Source organism: Camelus dromedarius, chromosome 16, assembly GCF_036321535.1.
Source record: "Camelus dromedarius isolate mCamDro1 chromosome 16, mCamDro1.pat, whole genome shotgun sequence".
In the NCBI taxonomy this organism is placed as follows: Eukaryota; Metazoa; Chordata; class Mammalia; order Artiodactyla; family Camelidae; genus Camelus; species Camelus dromedarius.
This window is the reverse complement of record NC_087451.1, coordinates 8,713,129-8,739,985: the sequence shown is the minus strand read 5'-3', so window position 1 is coordinate 8,739,985 and position 26,857 is coordinate 8,713,129. Positions and strand designations below refer to the sequence as shown.

The window sequence follows — 26,857 nt, the reverse complement described above, 5'->3', positions numbered from 1 at the left end:
GGCGGGAGGCGCCCGGGCCGTTTAAGCGGCCTCCCTCCCGCCCCCAGCTGCCCGGTTTGGCTTCGGCCCGGTCCCGACCCCCAGCCTGACCCATTCCATCCCTGACCCGCCGAGCGGTCCGCCGGGCACGCGGCGGCCTCCGGAGCAGCCCAGGCTCATGAGGGCCGCCCGCCCGGCCGCCGGCGCAGACGAGACAGAGCTCCCGGCCCCCGAGGACGAGCAGAGGATCAATGCGGTTCCAGAATCGATTCCAGCGGTGAGAAGCATGGCGCCCCCGCCCCTTTGCTCGTGCCGGAAAGGTCCTGGATCCCGCCTCCTGCCGCGTGGGTCCCGGCTCCTCACCTGGGTCCATCCCTGGTGGATCTGGCGCTTTGGCCGGGGACTGACATGGGAGATTCCGCGCCCGGCTGTCCCTGGGCAATCCTTTTCCTCCTAGCACCAGGATCTCGTGTCTGACCCCGGTACCTCCTCGCGATCTGCTGACCGGACCTCGGATTCCCAGACCTCAGACCCCGAGCCTGCCCTCCTCCCAGGGGATCTCATTGCTCACCCGGCTTCACCCTCTGACTGCCATCCAGGCAGGGCTCTTGCTTGCTCGGAGGACCCGACCCCCAGCCGCAGGCGCCACCCCTGGGTCTTCCAACCCTGGCATTGCCCTCCGTCACCCCTTGGGAGGCGCAGCGTGGGGGGTCTCTTGGGAGGCGCAGACCTGGGGCCGGTTGGCCGCTGCGCCCTGCAGCGAGATTTGTGGTAAACTGGGGGTGCTGGGCGTGTTAGGTGCTTTGTCTTTGAACGGCCTAGCAGCAGGGAAACTGAGGCACGCTCTGCCGGTTTAGCCTTGCCTGGCCAAGTGCGGGCCTTGTGGGTTCTCAGGTTTGGAGTCCCAGGGCGTGCTATTTTGGGCGCTGCGGAGGGGCAAGTTAGCATTCGGGTGATGAGACCTGCTGTTGAGTCGCCTGTGTTAGGAAAGGAGGAGGAGGAACCGAGGAGGCACCACCGGAAGGCTGGCCGGCTGCTCTGTCGCTTGAGAGCTGGTGGGAACGCCAGCCTGGGGAGGTCCCGTGGCCTTAATCCCGACTCCGGGTCTCTACCATCTAGCAATGGATGGAGGCTGGCCTTAGTTCCGAGAGGAAGCGCTCGGCCGTTTTTTTTTTCCCCTTAATTCTTCGTTTAAGTGGGTGAAAGTTCACATCTCCTGTGTTTGTGTTAACTCCATCCCTTTGTCTGAAACAGGCAGCCATCCCCACTCCCAGAACTTCACCCTGAGCAGGCTAGCTTAGTGTGCAGTGACAGAGGGGATTTGAAAAAAGAAAAAGAATGCATGAAATCTTTCAAGGAGGTTATTGTTGCCTTTTAGGCACTGCCTTTTATTTCAAGATTTGAAGGTGCACTTTTTTTTCTTTCCAACTCCCTAATCCATCGACGCACTCTCCCCCCTTAAGCATATCTCATTCCTCCTGTCCCTAAGGGTGAAGGAGTGAAATGAAATATACACAGGGAGAGTTGTGGTAGACTGTGCCACCAGAAGTGTTTGAAGTCTTGGGTCAGCTTCTGAATATTGCTTATCACTCAGGGTGTTGAGTGCCTGGCAGTATTCCCCTAGTAGGAACATCCTATCAGTATTCTAAAGCAACCATGATGTTCTGGCTTTAGAACATGAAGTCAGCAGTGAAGACTGGAGGGGCTTTAAGGGAGGCTATGACATCGGTTCAGTCGTGTTGGGAAAACCCTATGCATGTGGTTTGTTTGATTTGGTTTTGTTTCTCTGCACATCTGTGCTCTTCCTGTTTTCAGAGAACAGTGGCAATATTCTGTGAAATTACCGGGTTTTATTTGATTAAGGGTTTGTATTGCTTTCCCATCCTTTGAATTCTTCTCTAGAAAGAAAATAAAAGGATCTGTTTTATTATTTGTTGCACAAACATTTAAAGTGTTAGGACAAAGGAAAAACAAACCAACCAACCTTCGTATAGGATCGTATCATCTCAGTTTATGAACTATCTTCTTTTTGCTGGACACTAGTCTATCCAGTCCTTATTATCACAGTTGTAATGTGACTTTGTATTCTACTTCATTCATTTAAAAATGAAAATTACAGGCGTTTTCTTTTGGTGCAGCATAGATGTCATAATTTTCTCAGTGGCTGCACAATATCAATGGATATTTAACAGTTATTTTCTTGATGACATCTAGACCTACCCTGATTTTCTATGATGACTGAATGGTCCTATAATTTCTTATTTTTCTGTTATAGGCTATCGTGGAAAGATAGTTTTAAGGGTCAATTTGAACTCTGAAATAAAGCCTGCAAATATAAAGTAATGTAACAGTAAAATTCTGGTTTTTTTGTGGTCCATGCATTAAAATGTTGAGACTACTGTTCCGCACCTCTTAAAGCTGTTTATTATACATCTTTTGAGCATTCAGGATAGTTACAGGTAGGTAAATGGCAGAGGAAGTGGAGGGAGGGACACTTCTTTGAACACATGTGCTCCTCCCGATACATGTATCAGGACTCCACTGAAGAGCACTTGGCTGCAGTAAAAACATTTCATTAGGCCATAGTTTGTGGCTATGTCTAAATGGTAAGAAAACCTGAACACCTTGCTGGTTTTGGTTCGTTCATAATGGAAACTTGGCGGTCACTGTGGCTTTGGACCAGCTTCCGGAGCTCTGCTGTACCTGTGGAGGGGGCCGTATGGACACTTAGCCCGCTGTCCTAAGTGGAGGGCTTTATGCAGGCGTGGCTTCTCAGAGGGCTTAGGGTGTGAAGAATCCCACCGGGACTCCTTTTATCTTTCTTGCTTTATCCCATCCACCCTTGATTCCTTCCCTCAACTGCCCCACCCCGGGGAGGGGGTCATTCTCTCCCTTTCACAGCATCTCGGATGAATTAGAATACCTGCTAACATTTATCTAGTGCCTACCTGTGCCAGGCAGTGGCAGGCTATCTGTAGATTACTCATCTCACCCTCAGCTGTAACCCTGGAAGGCAAATTGTATACTCATTTAGTAGAAGAGCAAATAGGGTCAGAGAGTAAAAGAGAACTTGCCATCATCACACAACTAGGAAGGGGCAGACTGAAGGGTTCAATTTCACATCCCTCTCTACTGCCTATGCAGCCATTTACCTGTCTCCCCGCCCACCACATCTGACAGCGCCGGGGCCTTGGACGCACAGAGCTTCTAATGTATCTTGTGGGTACATACGCATTTCTTCACCCTGGCAACCAAAAATCCAAGGAAACGGATGTTTCTTCAGCCCCATCCTTGTGACCACTGGTTAGCTTTAAATTGAATATGCCGTAAAGCATCTTATTCAAAAGCATTAGGAAGTCTTCCAAGACTGCCTGTTGTGTTTTTGTTTTTGTTTTTGTTTTTGATTTTTTTGCGTGTTCTCAGAGCATTGAATCATAGACATGAGGTAGTCTCCTTATATATGCCATCTCCCTTATTTAATAATTAAGTTAAACATCCCTTACCACTATCTCCACCTCTGGCAACAGACACTTTTCCTAAACATCGTGCTTATCCATGTAGGGGAGCTAATAGGTGCTGTGCGCAGGGATCAGCTTCTGTTGCTGCATCAAGTGATGTCCAAGACCTTGGAATGTCCATGGTCTTAATTAGCCTTTAAGAATTTCATCTTCATGAGATTCAGGATTCTCTTGGCTCTAAGACTGCTTGTTTTCCTTTGTTCCCAGACAGAATCCCCAGTGAAACCAACTGACAATGGGCTTTCTTGGTCAGGATAAAATGGTTCAGCCGCAGGCAGAATATATGTCTATTCATTCATTCAGCATTTATTTATTAAACTTCAGCTATAAGCTGGGCCTTGTGCTTGGGACTGGAAAGGACCTGGTGGACAAGACAGCCTTCATGGAATTCCCATTACAGAGGGGAAACGTGAAATAAGAAACAAGTTAAAAAAGTCAAATTCTGGGGGACAGATACAGCTCAGTGGTAGAATGCATACTTAGCTTGCATGAGGTCTTAGGTTCAATGCCCAGTGCCTCCTTGAATAAACCTAATTACCGCCCCCCGCCAAAAAAGTCGGATTCTTAGTAAGTGTGATAAGGGCTCTGGTCGAGTGGGGAGGGCTGAGGTGATACTTTGGGAAGGAAGGTGAGGAAAACCTCTCTGAGGAGGTGACATTTGAGCTGAGCTTGACAGGTGAGAAGAGGGCTAAGGATTCTGGAGAAGAATGTTCCAGGCAGAAATAAGCAGCAAATGTAGGTGCCTGGAGGCAGGCCACACCTTGGTGGTTTGAGGAGCGGAAGGGATGTGGTGTGGCTGGAGGGGAGAGTGAGAGGAAGGTAGCTTCAGGCTGGAGAAGTAGTGAGGCCTTGTGGCCCACAGAGGATCGCACTGTTATCTGAAGCACCTTGGGAAGCCAGACGGGTTTTAACCTGGGCTGGGGTGTGCGGTGGGGATCTGAGTTGATAGACTGTTGCTACGCCTGGATAAAGAAGAGAGTCCTTCTGCGGACAGGCAGGGAGACCATTGACAACACTTGCATTTGGAGTATGAGAAACACAGTGGAATCAAGGATAAATTCTGAGATTTGATCTTAGGCCTCTGAGATCTGTTGGTAGGTTGCAGGTTTACTTTTGGAAGGCATGCTGCTTTGGGCTACATTTGGAGTGTGCTAAGTTGTGTCCCTGGGTCCCCATCTGTTCCTTCCCTGCCCAGTTTTGAAATGCTGTCATGGGGAGAGTGTAAGGACACCGGACCAGGGGGAAGCAGGAGAGAGTGTTTAAAGAGAAAGTGAGAGGATGAATAAACCCTCCTTCACTAATAGCTTTGTTAAGTGTGGTTCCCACACCCAGGACTGACTCACCTTCCCCTAGACCCTCTAAAGCAGGCTGGAATCTCTCTTCCAGCACTAGCACTGGGTGACCATCAGGGAGGCTCTGCTTTAAGCAGAGGCATCTTCCATAACCACTTGTGGAAATACCTGTTTCCCATAACTCTTGAGAATCCTCCTCATCTTTTTGTGGGGAAGAGAATAGACTCATCGTGGGGGAGTATATTTGCATTTTACATCTGCTTTTCCATTTAGATCTTGGGTGACTAATTTCATAGTGATTTCTGCAAGAGCCTGTATTACATACCCTGGGCGATCAGAGAGAAATGGGAAAGCTGCATTGTAAATTTCCCAGCAAAACCACATGCTGTCGGTCCCACGGGGTCCCAGACAGTGATCTGTGCCTAACATGCCTGCCCTTCCCCTTCCTTATTGCCGCATGGGAGACTACCTTTAAGACACATGGGTGGAATGTTTTCCTCTGCAACTTCTGAGTTTATTTTTAACCTGAGTGATTCCAGGTGGGCAGGGGCTAAGCTGTCACAAGCATGACCACCCAGCTTCTTTGCTTTTAGGAGAAAATGTGGAAGTCTATCCCTGTTGCTGTGTAACGACCTATTTTTAGATTGGGCGGCCAGAGATATAAATTGCTATTTTAGTCTGCAGCCTGGTGGTGGGTAGACAAATCCTACTTACTGTGCCCTACACAAAGCACTTGCAACTGCATCTACGCTCAACTATCCTGGAGCCGGGCTCTTCACCCTTTGCAATTCCTAATAGGGTATGCTACTTACAGCCCTGTCGTTATGTCTCAGGGTAATGATGAGGGAGGTCCTTGAATACTTGGGACACTTTTATAGCATTCTTCCCAAGAGGGTAATTATTTTCCTTTTTGCAAATAATTGCCATATAGCAACACTCTCCTCCCTTAGGAAATTAGTCAGATTATTTAAAGGATTATCAGGGGAGAAAAGATTAATTTATCTTTATGTGAGAATAGCTTGGAATAATTCTGAAGCCGTGAACTGAACATTTCTCTCAAATAGTTTTTAAGCCACCTGGTGAATTCCATTCCATAAGTATATACTTTGCACACTGGTTAGATGGCTACCCACTGGTGGTCCAAGTAAGATGTCTTCACTGTCCCAAACCCACTCCCCAGTGGACTTTACACCTGGACTCTATGTCTGGTTAGCAGGGAGTGCCGCTTGATTTTTGTTTATTTGCTCTAAGGATAACAGGCCCTTCTTAATTCAGGGAGAAATTGTTGGCTAATCTTTTGTTCATAAACTGGGCCTGTTTGGAATGGCTTGACCATGTGTTTCAGCCAGTTTTTGGCAGCCTGGCTCTGCCATTTGGTTTAGCCTGGTACCATTTTTTTTTTCATCATGTTAATGAATAAGGTATGACTAGTCAGAACTCGTTAGTGACGAATAAAATCTCCTCTCCCACTACCTCCACCCCCTTAAACTAGCTCAAGCAGAAGGCTACTTTGTTGTGCAAAGCCTGTTGCCATCTTGCAGGCTCCGAATGCTGCCTGAATGCTGAGACCTGAATCCTGCATGGTGCCAGGGCTCTTTTACCTCCTTTGTTTCTCTGCACCTGCTTCTTTCAGGTAGCTGCCTCTTTTTTATATACATTCCTGAGTTTGCATCTCCCTCCTTCTAGGGAACACAGACTAAACCAGAATCCGTCATGAAACGTGGCACAGGTATGGGTCGGGGTTGGGGGTATCCTCACCCACAAACTGGAATGGAGGAATGCTCTTCATCTCTTTTGTTCCTGTGGTACTTACATGTCTCACTGTTTTTCTCGTTGCCACAACCTAGCCAAAGGGAGGTATGGAATATGGGCATATGTTTATATATGTAACAGATTTTGATGGTTAGATATATACACACAAATTTTATAGCCAATGTATCAGGTGCTAGTCATATATTTAGATTTTGAAGAAAACTCAATTCAGGAAGATGCAGGTGAAAAATGTACCTCCTGTTTCAGGTGGCCCGGAGGCAGCCAGGTATCATTTATTTAAGCTGTCTGGTGCCGGAACAGGTAATGTAATATAGGGAGACTAGTTGGACAGGCCTGCTATTCAAGAGATGGAGGGTTTAAAGATCTACATGTATAAAGCTGCATACATTTTGAGAGAGGAAATAGAAACCTTGCAGATGCACTGAATTTGCATTAAATGGCAGTTACCAGTGGTATTTGTAAAGTTTACAAAAATTACCTTGATTTTTTTTTTCCTGTTAAGATTTAAGAATTGATTGTGCCATTTAATTTTTTTTTTTTTTTTTTTTTTTTTTTTACTGTGGGGGTGCCAGTTGAAGTGGGTGTATTTGGTTTTTGTTTGCCCTTGGCTGGTGGAAGGTTTTTCTTTTGTATACACTGAAAGATACTTAATCCCATAAACCAGGGCATTTGCTGTCGGACCATTGCTATTGGCTTGGTTTACACCCAGTTAGTGGCTTTGGTTTTGTTCCCGTAACTAGGTATTTCCAGGAGTCACCTCTTCAGTTAGAACAGACCAAACAACCACTGGCAAGCCTCCCCATTGTTCTTTACTCGCTCTGAGCTTATCCCACGTTGTGTCTCTGTCTCTACAGGTTCATGAACCACCCAGCCCCCGCCAATGGCCGCTACAAACCAACTTGTTACGAACATGCTGCTAACTGTTACACACATGCAGTGAGTACCAGTTTTCTGCCTTTCCTGTCCTTCCCCAGGGGCTGTGGTGGGAGGAGGGGCAGTCATCTCTGTTACCCTCAGCCCCATTAGTCAGGTTTACTCATCTCTGTGACCTCACCTACCATGGCATCAGTGCTGGGTCGTGTCACCAGATTCCGTGTGAGTGTGTCAGATACTTTGAGTGTTCTGACCTTCAGTCAGCTCTGTCCCTCCTGGACCTGCTTTCTTGGACAAGGGCTTCTTTAGAAGAATAATATGGTAAGTACCATAGTTATTAGGAAAACCAAAGAAGACTACTTCACAAAGACTGTCACCCCTAGAATGAAACAAATCGCCTTTTCAAGACAGTCAGCTGTGGTCATTTGTCAAGAAGAGTTCACAATTTGTTGGAAAAAGTGGCTTTTTTTTTTCACTACATGATTCCCTAAAACAGGTAGCGCCATCCTCCCCCTCCCCGCTGTGGCCACTGCTTCTCAGAGCAGATGTTAGTCCACACCGTAGAAGAAAAGGCTGATTTAATCCCTAAATTCTTACTTAATTTTTTTTCTTCCTATAAAAGCAAAACATGTTCATTATAAGAAGCTTAGAAAATACTGAAAAATATAAAAGAAAAACAAAACTACCTAGAAGTAAATTGTTAACATTTGGCTACATTTCTTCCTTTTGTGTATGGTGTTTGTGGATGTGTATGTATTTTCATATTAATGTCATTATTGGCATTTTCTTGTGTCATTATAAATTTCCCTTTATGATTTCATTATTCCCTTTGAAAGTTGCATTTAGTGAGACTTTTGAGGGAAAGATAATGGCTGGTATATCATCTGAAGACAAGAAATAGAGAAGAAGACAAATTTATTCCTTTAGTGAAGAGTGTTTAGAACAGGTGAATTTAATTATTTTAGACAATGTTAGTACAACATGTAGGTGACATATATATGCTATTAGAATAAAATTTGCTTGAATTCAAGTTGTTCCTTTTCATTTCTTTAATTCCCTTCTCCAAAGAATAGTTAATGTTTCCTGTAAAGGAATCACGATGCCAAATAAATGTGAAATAAACTAGTTTTTGGTGGATTCCTTTCTAATCTAATAGAACAATACCATTTCGTCGTTACTTAGTGGAAATTCAACTTATAAAGTATCAATTTTATGTATTGTAATAGTAGAATTCAGATACTACTTGGTAATACTAAAACATTATTCTCCTTTATCACTGAATGTTCTTTTTCCTTAGATGCTCAAGATTTTTATTTAAATAATTAACATGCTGAAATCTTGCTCCTTTTTTTTTTTTTTAAGAAGAAATTTTCTACCTGGCATGCCTACCCCTGGATTCCATAAAAGGGCTTCAGTAATGAAATTTGGAGTAACTTCACTAGTGGACAGTCTCCCTGGACCCGTGGCTTAGATCTGGTGACAGGAAGGATTTGGTGGAATTCTCTAGACTTGAGCTGACCCCTGTCTTTGCCTTCATGACGTGCTTTCTGAAGTGAGCTTCACGAAACCAGAGAGTTAAAATATTTAGAGGCCAAACTTGGTTTTAGAGAATGCATAGCCTGATTTGATTGTTGGCTATACTTGCCTAGATATCCATCTTTTATTCTTTTTTTTTTAATTAAAGTATAGTTGATTTACAATATTGTGTTAGTTTCAGGTGATTCAAAGTGATTCGGTTTTATATATATGTATAATATATAGATTACTTTCCATTGTAGGTTATCACCAAGATACTGAATATAGTTCCCTGTGTTACATAGTAATAAATTCCTGTTCCTTATCTATTTTATGTATAATAGGTTTCATGCTCCTGATTTGTCTCTCCCCCTGCCCCCTTTCCCCTTTGGTAACCACAAGTTTGTTCTCTGTGTCTGTGGGTCTGTTTCTGTTTTGTATGTAGATTCATTTGTATTAATTTTTTAGATCCCACATATAAGGGATATCGTAATATTCATCTGACTTACATCACTTAGTATGATCATCTCTAGGTGCATCCATGTTGCTGCAGATGGTGATATTTCATTCTCTCTAGGGCTGGGTAATATTCCATCATGTGTGTGTGTGTGTGTGTGTGTATACACAATATATATACATGCATACACACACCAATAGTCTGCTGATGGGCTTTTGGGTTGTTTACATCTTTTATTCTTGACTAAATGCCTGATGCATTTAACAGAGCTAAAAGTAAAGTTGCTTCTGAAGGCAGTTGTCCACAGGCTCCTAAGAAAATAAAGTGTGTATGTGGTGTTTTTTAAATCTAGGTCAGTATTAGGATAAAAGAAATATAAAAGTTTGAGTAAGTTTATATGGCTTGTTCCTTCACTTACTGTTCCACTATGCATTCATTATTTTCTCCATTTACCAACTGCAAAACACTGATAAAAGTTATGAAAATAGTGCCTTGAAAGTTTTCATAACACTGACCAATAAATGCAGTCAATGAAGTGCTTAGTACTTAGCATAATATTGAGCATTTAAATATAACATTTTGGCCCTTGAGATACACAGCTCACGTTTAAGAATAATATTTGCTTCAGATAGACCTGAATAATTTCTTAGGTTATCTCTTCTGGATTGTCACAGGGAACACTTGTATAAACTGAAGTTAAGGAAAAACTGATAAAACAGCTACATTATTTTTTTAGAACAGAAAATGTCCTCATACTAAACTGTGTCCCTGATTTCTGGATTTCAGAGAGCAGTAAAATGTCTAAAATCAAAATAAAAAACTTCCATTTAGCGTCATCATTTCATTACAGAGAAGATATTTGAACATACTTTTAAAAAGTAGAAAGGGCATAATCTCAAAATAAATTAATTAAATTCTGTTTTATGAAAAACTTACTTTGTTGTCCTTAATTTTCTCATTTTGTTCTGGGCCAGTGAAAATGCCAGTCAGCATATGAAATTGAGTGTTGATCTCATCTGGGGAATTTAATATTCTTTTGCAAGAGGGAAAAAGTAGGTTGGTAACAAAAAAGATAAGTTTGCTAAAGCTTGCATTCTTTGCTAGGTATGTTTATTCTCATAACTAATAAAGTAGTTCATTTCTCCTGATGATTTCTGTTATTATAAAATGTTTAGTAGTCAGACTGATGTGACTAGACATTGAAATTTGTGTCCATATGTAGTATAAAATGTGCAGAAAGCAAAATTCTGAGATTCTAGTCTCCTGAAATTATTTGAATAGGTAGGAGTCGATTCCTCCTGCTTACTTGAAAGGTGCTGTTAAAAATGAAATAACCCAAAGACCCTTTGACCCTGGAATAGCTCCCAAATGGGTGGAAGGCACACATCTAGAAATCAGGACATGAGACTAGAACAAAAGGCTTATTCGAGTGTGGTGTGCACATTATAATTCTTACTGACTTGATCCATTTAGTTACCCTTTGCTGAAATACTGGGATTTCATTAGCACATGGGGGAAACGGGAAAGAATATTTAAAGATCAGAACTTCCATGGGAACTTGGTGTATGCTTGGCATTTGACTACGTTAAGTGCCTTCCCTAAATCACATTGGAGAAGAGGCTGAAACGTGTTCTTAACTAACAAAATTAGGGTAAAGAGCATTTGTTTTGCCACAGTTGAGTAATGTTGCATTCTTACTGCTTGATCGGGTACCCACTGGTGGGCACGGTTCCTGGGCCCTGAACAACACAGTACCTGTTTTCTGGGCAGCAAACTGACGACTCCATCTGGCTCTTGTTATGATGATCCGGAAAAGGCAGATGTTTATTTTAAAATGATCTTCCTAGATTATCCCTGGCATTTTTAGCAAAGTCCTTAACTCACTGTTTTACTGAATATTTACCTTCCTTTCCCTTTCTCTCAGTTCCTCATTGTCCCGGCCATCGTGGGCAGTGCCCTCCTCCATGGGCTGTCTGACGACTCCTGGGAAAAGATAACAGCATGGATTTATGGGGTGGGCCTCTGCGCCCTCTTCATCGTTTCCACAGTATTTCACGTCGTGTCATGGAAAAAGAGCCACTTAAGGTACAGTGGGCGGTGTGCTCTTTCAACAGGTCGTGGTAGTTGTCCCGTTGGCCTCTTCGGCTGGCATGCTTTGGTCAGCGGAGGCAAAGAGTGCACATTTCCCTGCCTTGTAGACTGTTATGCCGTCCCATCTTTCAGGACATTTCCTGTGGATTGGACAGAGTTTGAGGACCCCCGTGTGAATCTAAGAGAGCAAGCCTTTGCTCAGAAACCAAATAAAACCACGTTGCTTCCCCAGGACTTACCGTCAAATCCTGAGACCTGTTTTCCAATGTGTCAGCTCGCTAAGGAAGAGCCCGGCAGCTGCAGGGTGGTGACCAGCACCCTGAACCTGGGCTCACCAGTTGGGCTTTGAGTCCCAGCCCTGCCACCTAGCCTTATGTAGGTCATTGACGTGGGGAACATTGCTTCTTCATCACTAAAATGAGAAAGGTGATGCCCAACCTGCAGGCTCTTGTGATAGGTAAATGAGACGACGCATGTGACATGACCTGGAAATCACAGATTACTTTAGGACTCTGTGATATGCGGAGGTGTCACTACAGCGCGGGTTTACTGTCTTACAAAACTCAGCTTTCAGAATTAGGTCCTGTGTATCTGTTCAAACAAAATTCACGTATTTTGCTACTGTTAGCTGTTAAGCACTTTCTGAACAGTACTGTGTCTTGAGCCTCCCAATGAGAAGGACATGAAAGCATTCCTCGTCTGAGTGAAGGGTTAATTTGGGGCAATACCAAGAGAGCAGCACACCATTCAGTTGCTTTTAAAATAGATTCTGCACAACCCAAAAGGGTAAAAATTCTTCTCAAAATAAAAGGAGAATTCAGAGCAGGCTTGAGAGTGATTTACTATATTAGACTATATCTTTTGGTTTTTAGAGAATGTAAAAAAAAAACCCAAATATTCAATCTAATATTAAAAAGGCATATTTTATTTAAGACCAGGATTTGGGATTCAGGAGATTATTTTACTGGTTTCCTCATATGTGGAATCATAGAATTTCGAGCTGGAAGGCTCCTCATGGATCATCTAATCCAAACCCCTTTATTTTCATCTGGGGAAACTGAGGCTCATGGAAGTAGCCTGAGTTGCCCAAGTCAGTGATTCGAGCACAATCTGGTCATTCCAGGACCTCTGACACCCAGTCCTGAGATTTTTCTCACCGCACCCTTCACAGTATTGCTTGTAGTTTGCAATCTGTTACCTTTGCCCATAAGGCGACAGTTCCCTAGGCTTAAAATAAAACCACAGCATTGCATCACACCAGTGCTCTGGGACACGCTCAAAAGAGAGCCTCAGAAGTACCTTCCTGCCTCTTTAGGACGCACTGTCGCGGAGGCCAGAGCACTTCATTATCCTCTTGGCACAGTCCAGTGCTTGTGGTTGCCTTGGCTGACTTGGCTCTGCTGTCTAGATTTCTGAGTTGATAGAGTTGTAGGTACCTGTTTCAGCATTCAGGGCCTCCCTGCCAGGGCCGGGGGACGGAGGTGTAATAAAAAACAGATTCTCCTGAACCTTGGAATAGCACTGCTAGAATCATAAGCCACATGTGGAGTTTTGCTCTGCATTCATTAAAAAAAAAAAAATCCAAGTATAGCCTTAATTTATGTAATAGAGGACAGTGAACGAGGGTTTATTGAGTATCTACCATGTGCTCGGTGCTGGGTTAAACACATGGCTACAGCATCTCGTTTAATGCTCACACATGCTCTGTGATAGAAATGTTACTATTTCTGCTTTACTTGTAAGGAGAGTGAGGGTCAGAGAGGTGGATGGTGGATGTTGAATAAAATTGCAGGCCTGACTTCACCTGCTGCCACAGTGCGTAAAAGTCTAGAAAGCAGAATCAGAAAGGCCCCAAGCCTGGCTTGGAATCACAGTCATCCAAGGAGTTGAAAAAAGAGATTCTCTTCTTCCCTCCGCCTTCTGCCTCCTCCTCTAGCCCTTTTAAATTAGAAGCTTCTGGACTGAAGTTTGTGACTGTATTTTATGAGCTCCCCAGGTGATTCTGGTAGGCAGTCAAGTTTGAGAAGCATTCATCCACTGTTGGCTTTTTCAGACTTGTGACTTAAATTATTCTCACTTCTTTACTAACACGTGACTAACACTGTGACCACAACATCCTCAGTGAACTCTGGGTGACACTGTGTGTGCGGTGAGGCAGAATCTAATACTGGTGCTCCCAGACCATGGCCACTGTCCCCTTGGACATTGAAAACGGATCCAAGGGGAAGCAGCGCAGTTGTAGTTTTAAATCACCTCTGTAAAGGGCGGATTCCGTCTCATCCGTTTTCTGAACAGACCCCTGCAAGCCAGATCTCTGTTCACTTCCTGACTCTTCAGTTTGGAAGGAAGAACTTGCTCAGAAACCCAGGTGGCTACCCTCTTGGCAGCAAACAATGCTTTTTTTTTTTTTTTTTTTTCCTTTCCTGGTTTGTGTTATTGCTGTTCCTAATTAGTTTCTAAATTTGCTTTATTACAACTTACTGTCTGCACTAGGATATTTGGAATAAAAGCTTCTTCAAAAGACATTCTAAAAGGAAAGAGCCTAGACAATTTTTGCTCTGCACTGTGGTATGTATGTGCAATCTTAAAACAATACAAAGCTCTTACTTGTGGCTTCATATCATTAAGAATAGCTGTGTGTAGAGGGGGAGGGTATAGCTCAAGTGGTGGAGCTCATGCTTAGCATGCATGAGGTCCTGGGTTCAATCCCCAGTACCTCTTCTAAGAGTAAAGAAATAAATAAGCCTAATTACCTCCCCAAACCAAAAAGAAAAACAAAGAATAGCTATCACTGAAAAATCAAATAAATAAATAAACCTAATTACCTACCCCCTGCAAAAAATAGCTGTGTGTATACCTCAACTAAAAAAAATAAATAACTCTGAAATTTAAAAGAAAAAGCTATTTTTAAAAAAACTTATGTTAAAACTCAGTTTTTATAGTGTACTTCTGGCATCCTCCGCTATTACTTATAATTTTCCAAGTACTTATATAATCTTATTTCTCAGTCTGTGAATGAGCATTTAGTCTGTTACTAGGTTCTTTTTAGTTTTGTTTGTTGCTATTCTGAATAATGTTGCTCTGGACATCAAAAATAAATAAAAACAAAATTAAAAAAAAAATACCATGTGACCTTGAAGGCCAAGGCAGACTGGCCATGAGACACTGGAACATGAGTGGAGGTTGCAGGGTTAGTGGAGTGATAACTCCTACTGCCAGTCTGAAGAATTTCTGGAAACTCTGTCTAACTTGCGTTTCCCCCCAGGACAGTGGAGCACTGTTTCCACATGTGTGACAGAATGGTGATCTATCTCTTCATTGCCGCTTCCTATACTCCATGGTAAGACACAGCCTTTCTGTTTTTGAAGATAGTGTTTTGATGAGAGAATTCTCAGCCCTCCCTTCTTCCTGTCCCTGCCCCCAGGCTCCCCCCTCCCCACCCACAACACACATGCCTACATGCACTTTTTTTTCCACTTTGATTTACCTGGTTCAGACTGCAGGTTTTTAGGGGAGAGAGTTGCTGCTCTTCAGAACACCTATCTGGCATTGGATTGTTCGAGAGAGGTGCTGCAGACTCGTGTGCCGGTGGCATGCTCTTCTGAAATGTGTTACCTTTGCCTTCCAGATTCTCTCTGTATGTGTCCGCTGCTCTTCACAGTAGCTGGACATCTCATTGTTTACGTGGAAATGCTGTAAATGTGTGTTAGAAAGCAAGCTCACTTCTGAAACTTGTAGTTTGCCTCCAGTTCACAGCGCAGTAGCTGGAGTGCGTTTCTCATTCGTTTGGCTATATGAGAAAGAGATCTAGTCAAACTACTTAGTTATTTAAAACGCCTAGTATTCAGTTCCGTTTCCTTGACCTTCCTGCCCTTTTGGTATAGATCAGATAGAACTTTTTGCTGCTCTGAAGCCCACAATTAAAGAAACATTAGTTTTCCTCCATCAAGACATGGTCCAGTTTCAGACACTCAGAAATCCGCAGTATGCCATCAGCTGCTGTCGTCATGAGAAACAGCAGGCCTCTAGATCCTGACTAATGCAGCACCCATCATTCCAAAGAAACCTAATTGTCTGTTTGGAGTGAGAAGTAAGTGCCGCCTCTCTCCAATGCCTGTTACTAAATTATAGGTCTGCATCATGTTGGAACGAGAACACATAAAGGCTTTTGTGAAGTATACCACAATTTAAAATAAGTAAATAAAAATTTAAAATGTAAGCTGAAGAATCAAATATTGCAGTAAGCAAGTTGCTCACATGTAGTCGTCCATATGCACATAGTACGTTTTCCATTTGGAAATATTAATTTTGTAGTAATAGCCAATCAGAATGTTTTTTTTTCATGTTTTTTTTTTCAAAATCATCTTAATCTGAATTTACCATAAATGAATTTGCAGCATTTTAAAATCAGGCTTCACAGGAGTCCACGGTTAAAGTCTAACAGAACATCTTTCGTAACGCGTTGGGCTAATTCTTCTCAGGTTCTGTCTTGGCGGAGAAATTGATGAGGGAGGCACTGGGTCTGTGTGTTAGGTACCCGCTGTGTGTGTGATCCGGTTCAAGATTTTGTTGAGTTCTCAGGGAGCTTTGTAAACAGCCTGCTCCCAGATATGATGTCAGAAGTAAGAAGGTGAGTAGCCTTTACAGCCGTCTGCCTAATAAAGTCAGGCACCACGGGTAAGCCGGGACTCACTTCTGCGTGTCTCCTTTTAGCTGGTTCTATTTTTAAACCACATTGGAACTAATTCTGAGTCTTAGAGGTTGAACGACAATTTTATCTTTGAGTTATTAATTTTACCCTGGTTGCCCAGATACCTCCATGCCATGCTGAATGCTTTTTCTTTCTGGCCTTATCCTTGGACCTTCTCTCCCAGTTTTCAGAATTAGAGGAAAACACAGGTTGTATGAATTCCCTTCATTGGTCGCTTATCACTTCTGTTCTTTGTTGTCATGTTTACATTTTTAGGTTAAATCTCCGTGAACTTGGACCCCTGGCATCTCATATGCGTTGGTTTATCTGGCTCATGGCAGCTGGAGGAACCATTTATGTATTTCTCTACCATGAAAAGTAAGAGAAAATAATTTTACATTTGATAGGTTTAAAATTCCTAAATTTTATCTGCAACACAATTTGTATTTGCATTTCAAAATAGTAGAAATACATAAACACAAGATATATCGTTTTAACAAATCTTCAGAACCATTCGGTATTCATTATTGGTGGACAGATTGCTGCAGAAAGAAATGATTGCCACCTCTGTGGTGTGATGACAGGGTGGACTTGTCCCTCATCTGAAATGACAATTTTAGAGTCTCTCAGACCTCATTTCACATCCTCAGCCAGACTAGCTTTGTCAGCAAACTAGCCTTCTCCTGTATGATTTTACAGTTACCACATGAGAAAAAGAACTGCTTTCCAATGTTTCTATGAAGGGTAAAGATAATAGATATTAAGCACCCAACACAACACTTACTCAGTTGTGTTGCACCTACTTAGGGACCCAGAAGATGTTCACCATTAGGGTTCCCTGAGAAAGGGGACGTTTGGGTGGGCATCTAAACTCTTAGTCTCCTAACCATGGGACACACTTTTTTTAACCCATTTTTCGTAGCTCATAGTCGTAAGTGTTAAGCAATCGAAAAAGGAAGCTTACTGAAATTTAGCATCTTATTCTAGAGGAGCCCTTCAAGGTTATCTATTTCCGCTTCATGCTTAAAAAAATGAGAGCATTTAGGACGTGCATCAAATTAGTGACTCATCTGGAATGAGGACCCACGTGTCCCAGTTCCTACTCCTTGGCTCTGTTCATTATCTCACGTGCCTGGACTTAAGCAGCCGAAAGCCATGAAATCATTGTCATCGGATTCAGTTTATTAAATTCTTGATCTATTGTTTTTGGCAGAATGGCCGTCAGAATTGAACATAATTTGTGTTTATCACAAAGCATTAAATTGTTTTCCCTTTTCGGAGGAAAATGGTAGTTTTAGTCAACTCCTCTCCAACTTTGAAATTCACTTTAAATGCATTTTGACCATAATTAGCAATTCTGAGTGGTGTTATGTGTTGTGTATGTGTATATATATATATCTCTCCAAGAGAACAGTTTGCTTCTCAGGCTCAAACCCCTAATTTATACCCTTGGATAAAATAGGAAATAAAATAAGACAACTGTCTTTTCTCCTATTCTGGGCCTTCGGATGTAAACCAAACCCACATTCTTCCCCAGTTCCCTGACATAGTTAACTTCATGGTGGACTTAGTATAAAATGCTACGAATGAGATGCGAGGCGCCCTTGGCACCCGCTTTGGCAGGTGTTAGGGAGGACCTAAATGGTGCCACGTACTGTCCTAGGCCCTGCGGACCCAAACACAAATAGCACGTGGTCCCCGCCTTTGGGCGGTTTCCAGTTTGATTAGGCAGAGATATAAGTTGAATTTCAGGATGGTGCATTTCTTAGCATGTTCAGACATTCTGCAGCCTAATGTGACGAACCTTAGAAATTGAATTTTATGCAGACGCAGAATAAAGAGACAGTCCAAAACACATGTCCTTCGTTCCTTAGGGCTCCCACCCCTTTGCCACTGAGAAAGTAGGCTGCACGCCGCTTCCCTGTGCAGCTTCATAGTCTCAGTGTCGCAGAGCGAGGACTGGGGTGGGGTGAGGGCAGACACCCTGGGGTTGGAAACGGTGAAGTGCATAGGGGACTGGGTTCAGTGATACCTATTTTTGGCAGAAAACATTTTCCAGGTAGCACATGGAGTTTGATGCCTTAATCCCAAAAGAAATGCTAGTTCATTGTTACTCAGTGACAGTATTTCAGTTAGGAAGCCTAATGGTCTCCTACTGGAAAAATACATTTTCTTTGAATAGTTAAGAGTTTACATTTGTCTTTCCAAAAGAAAAAAGGGAACAACTGGTAAGGAAATGGTCTGTAGGGAATAGAGAAGTTAAATGAATGGTATTTCTGTTCTGCAGGTACAAGGTGGTTGAGCTCTTTTTCTATCTTACGATGGGATTTTCTCCAGCCTTGGTGGTGACATCAATGGTAAGAAATGGCTTCATAATTTTAGTTACTTCACCTTATTTCCTTTTAAATCTCTGTGACTGTTAATATTTTGTCTGCAGAGACAAGATGTAGCTTTTCTTTCTGAAGTTATGACATGTCCCTTAAAGAGAGACTCAAAAGAAAAAAATACATGAATTACAACGTGCCGCAACTTGTACTGGCTACTCTCTCCATTGTGGAAAAGCTGCACATTTAACTGTGTCCTTCCATGTGGCTTCTGCTGTATTTCTTCTTCTGTATAATCTTTCTGTTCACCCACCCCCACCCTTTTCCCAAAGAGGTGCGAAATGATGTGAAGGTGGGCATTTCTACTTGAATTACTTTTATCTTAACCCTAAATCCCTGGACAAGGGTGAATTTGAGGTTTCTTAAAAAGAAAATATAAATTAGTGACTTCTAGAACTTAAGAATTAAAAGGACCTCGTAAGTTCATTTGGTTCAATGCTTTATTGGATATTTTTCAGATCCCTTCACTCTTACTTTTCCTTTAACTTGTGTTTTTTTTGGGGGGGGTAGTTAGGTTTATTCATGTATTTATTTATTATTTAATGGAAGTACTGGGCATTAAACCCAGGACCTCGTGCATGCTAAGCACATGTTCTACCACTGAGCTATACCCTGCCCCTTCACTTGCTTTTAAGTCATCTTATTTCTCTTTCTCAGGACAGTGCTTTTTTTTTGTTTGTTTTGTTTAACTTTGCTTGAAAATTTCTTTTGTGGACTTTGGGTGAAAGCATGGCATTTCCTGTAGTAGCAGTTGGATGTATGTGTTTTGTTCTCCCATTCAGACGGACTACTGTTGAGAAATCAGTGCTGTCAATTTGAAACAGTAACATAACATAACAGCTTCACGAGCCCGTCCACTGGTCACTTGTGCCTTTAGTTTATGTGTTCCCACGTCCTAGGCTGCATTCTTGGGCAATAGCCAGTATGTTCATTAAGGCACTCACAGTGTATTCAGTTTGAACTCTCTTCTCAGCCTGCAACAGTCTAAATTGTACCTGTAATTCAATCCTGTGCCCACAGGCCTGTTACAAGGATGTGATTTTGCTGTGCGTAGTTCTTGCCCTGGTCACAGAAAACACCTGTGCCAGGTTTAGGATTTATAGGTTTGCTTATGTTTTTTTCAGAGGGTATTGTCGTATGAGAATGTAACAAGGTATGTTCATTGAGGTTTATGATGGCTTAAATAATTACCTATCACCAAAAATACATTTATACGTATATAGTGTAGTTGGTAAAGGCAACAAGGGATGGTGAGGGCAGGGAGGTGAGTGACAGAATGAGAAAGTCTGCCTTGAAGGCCATATAGTTAGAGGGTAACAGAGGACACCCAAAGCTATGTCAGCAAGGTCTTTGTGGCCAGGTTACTAATCATTAGAGTGGAACTTCAAGTACATTCCCTCTGGGTATCATAAAAGCAAGTTCATCCAGTATTTGTACCGGCCTAAATCTTTCATTGACGTTTTCAGAAGTGGTACAATAGCAGGTGACTAATGTCAGTGATCCTCAAACAGGAGAAGCCCCACACTTGCCCGGATAGAACTTAGACTCAAGCAGGAAAATACGGTTCATGTAAAATAAGAAACTACTGTGAAGTTTTATAATGTCTTTGATTGGGGAAAGTGCAGCCCACTGTGGGAGCTCATGACACAAGTACCAGAGGAAACACTATTTAAGCTGATTCGGAAAGGCAGGTAGGAGCCAAGAGATGGAAAGGGTGATGCACGTGGTACAGGTAGAGAATCCAGCACGAAGGAAGCCGCAGAGACGGGGAACGCACGAGCGTCTCTGAAGCACCGAAAATAGTACCTGTGTGAATCTGCACGTATGCGTGAGGGGGTGTAATTTTGCAGGCAGAGCAAGTCTTGTAATAAAGCCAGTGAGCTAGGCAGAGAGAGATCAGAAACAACCTCATAAGCATCTGAAGGAACAGTGAAACCGTGTTAAGTAATGAAGGCTCAAACCTTTGGTGTTCCGGTCAGAAAAATGGGTATCAGACTTACTGTAAAATTAAGAAAAGGGCAGGAAACAACTGTTTTTTTGGCGTTGAACACAGATATGTAGGACTGTGATTGCTGAGGGGAGAGAAAGCAGAAGACAACCTTCAAATGCACCGCAGTTTTCTCCCGAAGAGCACTTTCCAAACTGCAGTGGGAGGAGGTGGAGCCCACGAGCAGCAGCCTGGGTGGAGGAAACAAATGAGCGTCTCAGCTCCCGAGCCGGCTGCAGTTTTGTTGCCGGGCACCAGAGAGGAGCGGGCCTCTCCTACAGAGGAGAGTCCAGAAACCTACAAAGGGGTCTGCTTCAGTCCTTGCCCAAATACGAAGCTGCATTCGTGCAGGACAAGGTTCTGTGTGTGCTTTGGCTGAGATAGCTCTGGGAAGGCTGTGGAATAAATGGAGATGCCAGAGGGAGCCTGGTGCTGGGGAATAGCAGAGTTCCAGCCAGCCAGCCAGCGTGGAGAGACCATGCTGAACAACTCGGGTATTCCATGGACCCTAGCAAGACCACACCTTAGGATAAGAGCTGCTCTGGCCCTAGAGTGAGGGGGCTCTGGCACTGCCCATTACAAAGCCCAGAAACCTCAAAAGGATAAAATTGATCCCCCAGTAAATAAACTGCCTACTGGAACAAACAGCGTTCTTTTGAGGAAGACAACAAAATCTATACTCTTTAACAACTTGGCATCCATTACCCAAACAAATATTATGAGATAAGCAACAAGCCGGAAGGCGTGACCTACATACCTAAGGAAAAACAGGTCAATAAAAACAGAGCCAAAGATGACAGAGGTGTTGAAATAGCATACCGGGACTTCAAAACATAATGGAGTAAACAGTTAAGGAAAAGAAATGGAGCTATTAAAAAATTGAGCCAAGTGGAAATTCTAGATCTGAAAACTGTATGTTAAGGAAAAAGTTTATTGGAGGGGTTTAACAACAGATGAGATACTGCAGAAGAAATGAACTTGAAAATGGATAGGCAAGCCCCAGCCTGGGAGAAAACATTTGCACTTTCTATGTGTCTGACAAAGGTCATGTATCTCAAATATATAAAGGACTCTAAATCAATAATAAAACACTGATTCTGTAAAAATGGGTAAAACACTTGAACAGACACTTTACAAACAGAAAGGTACACAAGTACCCAGCAGCCCTTGAAGAAGCGCTCAGTGTCACCCGTCACCAGGGAAATCAAGGAAATGAAAATGAAAACCTCAGTGTGCCAACAGTATACACCCTGCAGAATGGCTAAAATTAAATCTAAAAGACTGATGCCACCAAATACCAGCAAGGATGTGAAATAACTGGAATCCTAACACATTGCTGGGGACAGTGTAAAATGGTAAAGCCGCTTTGGGAATTTGTTTAGCCGTTTATTATAAAATTAAGCATACGTTTATGACTCGACAGGTGTTACCCAACAGAAATGAAGACATATAGCTACGAAAGGACTTATAAAATAATATAAGTATGAATTTTTAATTCATGATAGCCCCCAAATGGAAAGAATTGATAAATTATGTTAAATCAATGGAATGCTAAGTAATAGAAAGGAATGACCATATACATTAGCACATGCGTGAATTTCAAAACCATTTTATTGAGCAAAAAAGAAGGCAGACACAAAAATGTACATACAGCATAATTCCATTTATATGAGGTTCTGGAACATAAAGGCTTAGTCTGTGGCAACAGCAGTACAAACTGGTTGCCTTGGTGGAAGGGATTGTCCAGGATTGGGAAGGGGAACCAAAGAGCTTTATAGGGTGTTAAGATACTAGTGTATCTTGGTAGGGGTTTAGGTTACGTAGGTGTGTGCATTTATTAAAACTCCCTGTTCACTTAAGACCTATGCATTACACTATGTAAATTGACAATTTTTAAAATGACCACCTCCCCCCAACCCTCTGCCAAAAAAAGAAAACAGCGAATGTAATTTCAGGAAACTGACCACCTTGGTTCTCAGTTCAAATCCTGATTCTGACACTTAAAAGCTATGTGACCTTAGTCAAATTATTTAATCTGTGTTCTAGCTTTCTCATCTGTAAAATTGGGATAAAGATAGCACCTAAGTTAGGGTTGTGAAGATTAAATGAGTGCTTCAAACAGTTCCTGGTACATGGAAACACAGTAATGACCATAATTAAGAAGACATACCTGGTTCCGTTTGTTTTAGGATTAACTATGTCCTGGTTCTTTGAAAGTTGATAAGGCAGATGTGGTATCTTGAACTATTAGCAGAATGTGTGTCAAAACCAACCTGCAGGCTTGGTTTGGTCTGTTGTTTATTGTTTCAGCAGAGGAAAGAGTGATGTCTTTGTCCGGGTTACTTCGTGTCTCTGGCCTTAGTGTCTTCATCTCTGAAATAAGGGGGTTGTGTGGGATGAGTGACTCTCATCACTGGGAGTCAGATGCCCCTGTGCGATTCCCGTGAAAACCTTAACCCTCTCAGAAAAATGTCCCTAATACACGTACACAGTGAATATTGTGTAATTAATGGATATTAATTGCTTTAAAACCTTTAGGAAATAGTGTGTGGGGGGTTACGTTTTGCTGTATTTTCCTTTTTAAAGAAAATGAAATCTGGGGTGGTGAGATGTCCGGTCTTTGAATTGGCCCCTTCCTCATCTTTTGATCCCACAAAATCCATGGTCCTTATGAGAGCTTAGACAGTAGGGCTGATCCTCACCTTGGCCCTGGACCTCCCACCTGGCTCTCAGGTCGCGTCCTCCATGGCTGCCATGGCTTTGGCCTGGAGCCTCCCCGCATGCCCTGTTAGGCTTGGCCTCAGCGACCCGCCCTGCGGCTCACAAGGTCGCAGCTGTCAGTGCCCAGGCCTCTGGGACTTCCACACGCGTGTCCCCTCTCAAGGCCCTGCCGCGACCCAGCTTAGGCTTCACTCGCCCTGCGGAGCCTGAGACCTTTCTCTTCCTGGTTCCCAGGAATCCTGGCTTGTTTTCTCATCCGCTTCCTGAGCCCTGCCCCTGTTCTCCCCTCTCGTTCACACAGCCCCGTGAACCTTGTAGGTCTTTGGAAACCAAGGGCCGCCTATGGGTTCTCCTTTTTGTGCTGAAGCACACACGACGGTTAATTTCCTGCTAAGCTAAGAAACTCCCAGGCCCAAAGACAAAAAGGCCTCGCAGCATCTAGAAGGCTGGAAGTCCATTGTTCACCTCGCATCCCAGGTCGCACCTCGCAGTGACTTCCTGGTCAGCCCCGAGGAAGCTGTAAGCTCGCAGAAGAGGGAGGAGTCTCGGAAAAGGGATTAGTGTAGCCCAGTGTCGGAGGAGCACAGAGGGTGTGGGTTGTAAGTGGAGTGGCGTGGGTGCGCCTGAGTCGGGAAGAGAGCTCTTAAAGGGGGAAGATGAGAGGTGGGATTGTACTTTATTAAAATGAACCGTCCTGTCTGGCTGTGACTGCAGCCTGCTTACACCTGCGGTCGACGGCAGGTGGCGCTGCTTTTCACTGTGGAACCTGTGACCTGACTGCTTGGTCCAGTCAAGACTGCCAACCCAGATAGGAATCCAGGTCGATGTATGAGATAGACTTCTCAGTGTAGCTCCTGTTTACAGAGCAGGATTCTGTCTCTGCAAAGCTACTTCATTGTCTGGAAACTCAGGAGGCTTAGGGGGAGTTACAATGAACTCTTTAGCTTTTAACCTCAGAGTGACGTCATTTTTCCTTCTGTCGACAGAATAACACCGATGGACTCCACGAACTTGCCTGTGGGGGCTTAATTTATTGCCTGGGAGTTGTGTTCTTCAAGAGTGACGGCGTCATTCCGTTTGCCCATGCCATCTGGCACCTGTTCGTGGCCACGGCAGCCGCCGTGCACTACTATGCCATCTGGAAATACCTTTACCGAAGTCCAACAGACTTTATGCGACACTTATGACCAAACTGTACTAGGTCTCCAAACCAGTATTGTTTCAATTATGGCACTTAGGAGTCGGGTAAGAGCTGAAAATTGCACAAAGGAGGAAAAACAAAAAAACAAAAAAAGAAGACGACTGCACTGACTTTCTTTGTATCTTTTGAATATAATTACTGTGAAAGTGTAAAGGCTGTGTTCTGGAATTTTCCCCCCTCACAGCTAATAAGGCAGTGAATTAATTATTCATTCCATTCCACTATCATGAAGGACTCTGGATAGACTTGGCCAGTTTGATGTTTACAAACCAGAATTTTGTATTTTAATTTTACAGATTTTACTACATGATTTTTTCTAAATTAACTAGGTCAGGTTGTCAAAGTCAGTGCAATAACAAAACTTCCTTTTTAAGAGACAGTGGTTTCTATCACTTTCCCATTAGCTGTGTGAAGAATCATGGACAGAACTTTCACTGCTTTTTTTACCATGTTTCATCTTGGCATGATGTGGTTATTTTTTAAATAGAAACTTCAGTTTTTTATAAATTTTTAAAAAAATACTTCATTGAAGTGCATCTCTGTGGTTCCTCATCCTTGTGAATTTTTGCAGCAAGCTGTCAACATTCCACAAGTGAACAGACAGACCTCTTCTGATCGTTTTATTAAGCATGGAGAAATTGCCGATTTTGAAAAACTGCAAGTTTTCCAAACTTTTCTGCCAACCTCTGACTCTGAATTCCGTGCTGCTTTGGGCCACATACTTGACCTAGTTTGGTTTACCCGTGATGGAAAAGTATTTTGATATCATTAACTTTTTCAAAAGACTCAACTTTTTCTCCGTGTCTTTGCCATGTTTTCTTCAGGGTCTTTTTCTGCAGCGGATGAGAATTCAGTCTGGCCTGGGAGCATGTTGTTGGGCTGACCGTCCGTTGGACTCCAGTGAATAGTGGGAATGCCTGTTTGGTGCCCAGTGGTTACGTCATTGTCACTTAGCTTTATATTATCAGTTTGATATTCATTTTAAATTGTGGAACTAGATGCATAAATTCACATTTCTACCTTTCCTTTGCATCTCCTGATATACTTTTTTCCTTTTTTTATAGAAAAATATTTAAAGCATTGTCTGCCAGGTAGAAACTCATGTGTCTACAGTCCATGGGTTATATCCAGGCTCAGTGGAGTGGTATTTAATATATTGTTTTGGTTTTCCCTCAGTGTCTTACATTAAGATTAACGTATTAGTTGCTTTGTTGATTAATCTCTTGTTGGTGTTTTAATAAGTGGGATAACCTTGCCTTTTACTTTTAGATCAGGTGCTGATACTGCCTGTGTTCCAGTAATGGGTTTGATCATTGGAATTGTTGGATTGACAATACATTGAATTCAATTCATTGAAATTGTGTGCTGTTGTGGCTTTAAATGAGGGTTTATTTTGTGGGTGTATGTTTAGAACTCTCTGAATTTGGTAAATTATACGGGAACAGAAGAACTACTTTTTGCTGGTGACTTCTTAAATATGCAAGGTGTACCCAGTGATGACACCGACCAGACCACCCCTGGCTGCATGATCCTGAACATCTGAATGCCTATTATTTTATTGAGTATATTTTATTTTTAATATATTAACTTTTGTGGATTCATTTAAAGTCTGCTCAGAAGTAACACTGTCAAAACCACTAAAATGTATGTAAAAAATTGTGCTGTAGACTAAAATAAAATTGTTACTTGGATTTGTTCCACTGCCTCTAAATTAGATGACTGTGAAAATGATAATATATTTTTGAAAGCTTGAGCTCATCCAGCATTTGTAATTCGTATACTGGCCTTTTTTTTTTTTTTTTTTGGTAAAGTCAGGATGGAAAGAAAAACAAAAGTGCCCTATCATCTAGAACTTTCCAGTCCATTTTTTTATGATAATGGAATTGCCAGAGCCAGCGTAAACATTAAAATCAACCCACATTTTCAGTTTAAAACATGCTGGTCTGGGCCTAAAGCTTATCAGTGTTCCAGATGATCTATCTTTACCCAGAGAAACCTTTGGTTTAGTTTATGTAACATATTACACTATAGGGCTGAGGTTACAGGCTTTTCTGTTACCAAGCAGATACACATCATGTTGCAAGCCTAGTGTTAGATTGTAGTGTTAGATTTCCCTCTGCCTCTTCTGCAGGGCAGGTAACAGAGAGCGTCCACTGCTTCGTCCTTGGTCCGGGAACTGGGCCAGGAGCCCAGGTCTACATCCAGTTCCAAAGCCTCTTACTCCGTTTACACCACAGCATTGGTAGGGTCAGCAGAAACAAATGACTCGAAAAACTTCAGCTGAAAATTGGCCAGGCACGCACACGGAAAAGAAAACAAATATTCACACAGTTTAGAGCCTCCGTAAACCCTCAGGCAAGCCGCCGTCAAATCGCA

General features: G+C 42.7%; 1 protein-coding gene across 2 annotated transcripts; it reads left to right on the top strand.

Annotated features, from left to right (window-relative positions):
- MMD (monocyte to macrophage differentiation associated) lies at positions 1 to 26,177 on the top strand. 2 transcript variants are annotated; one of them, XM_010990372.3, is made up of 7 exons: positions 1 to 256; positions 7,417 to 7,498; positions 11,332 to 11,492; positions 14,764 to 14,838; positions 16,465 to 16,566; positions 18,476 to 18,545; positions 24,267 to 26,177. In XM_010990372.3, exons 1-7 carry the CDS (start codon positions 231 to 233, stop codon positions 24,465 to 24,467), a joined length of 717 nt encoding a protein of 238 aa, XP_010988674.1. In that variant the 5' UTR covers positions 1 to 230; the 3' UTR covers positions 24,468 to 26,177. The 2 variants fall into 2 exon arrangements, with proteins under 2 accessions (XP_010988674.1, XP_031323960.1); XM_031468100.2 differs by lacking the exon at positions 16,465 to 16,566 and having other exon boundaries at positions 2 to 256.
- The last annotated feature ends 680 nt before the right edge of the window (positions 26,178 to 26,857 follow it).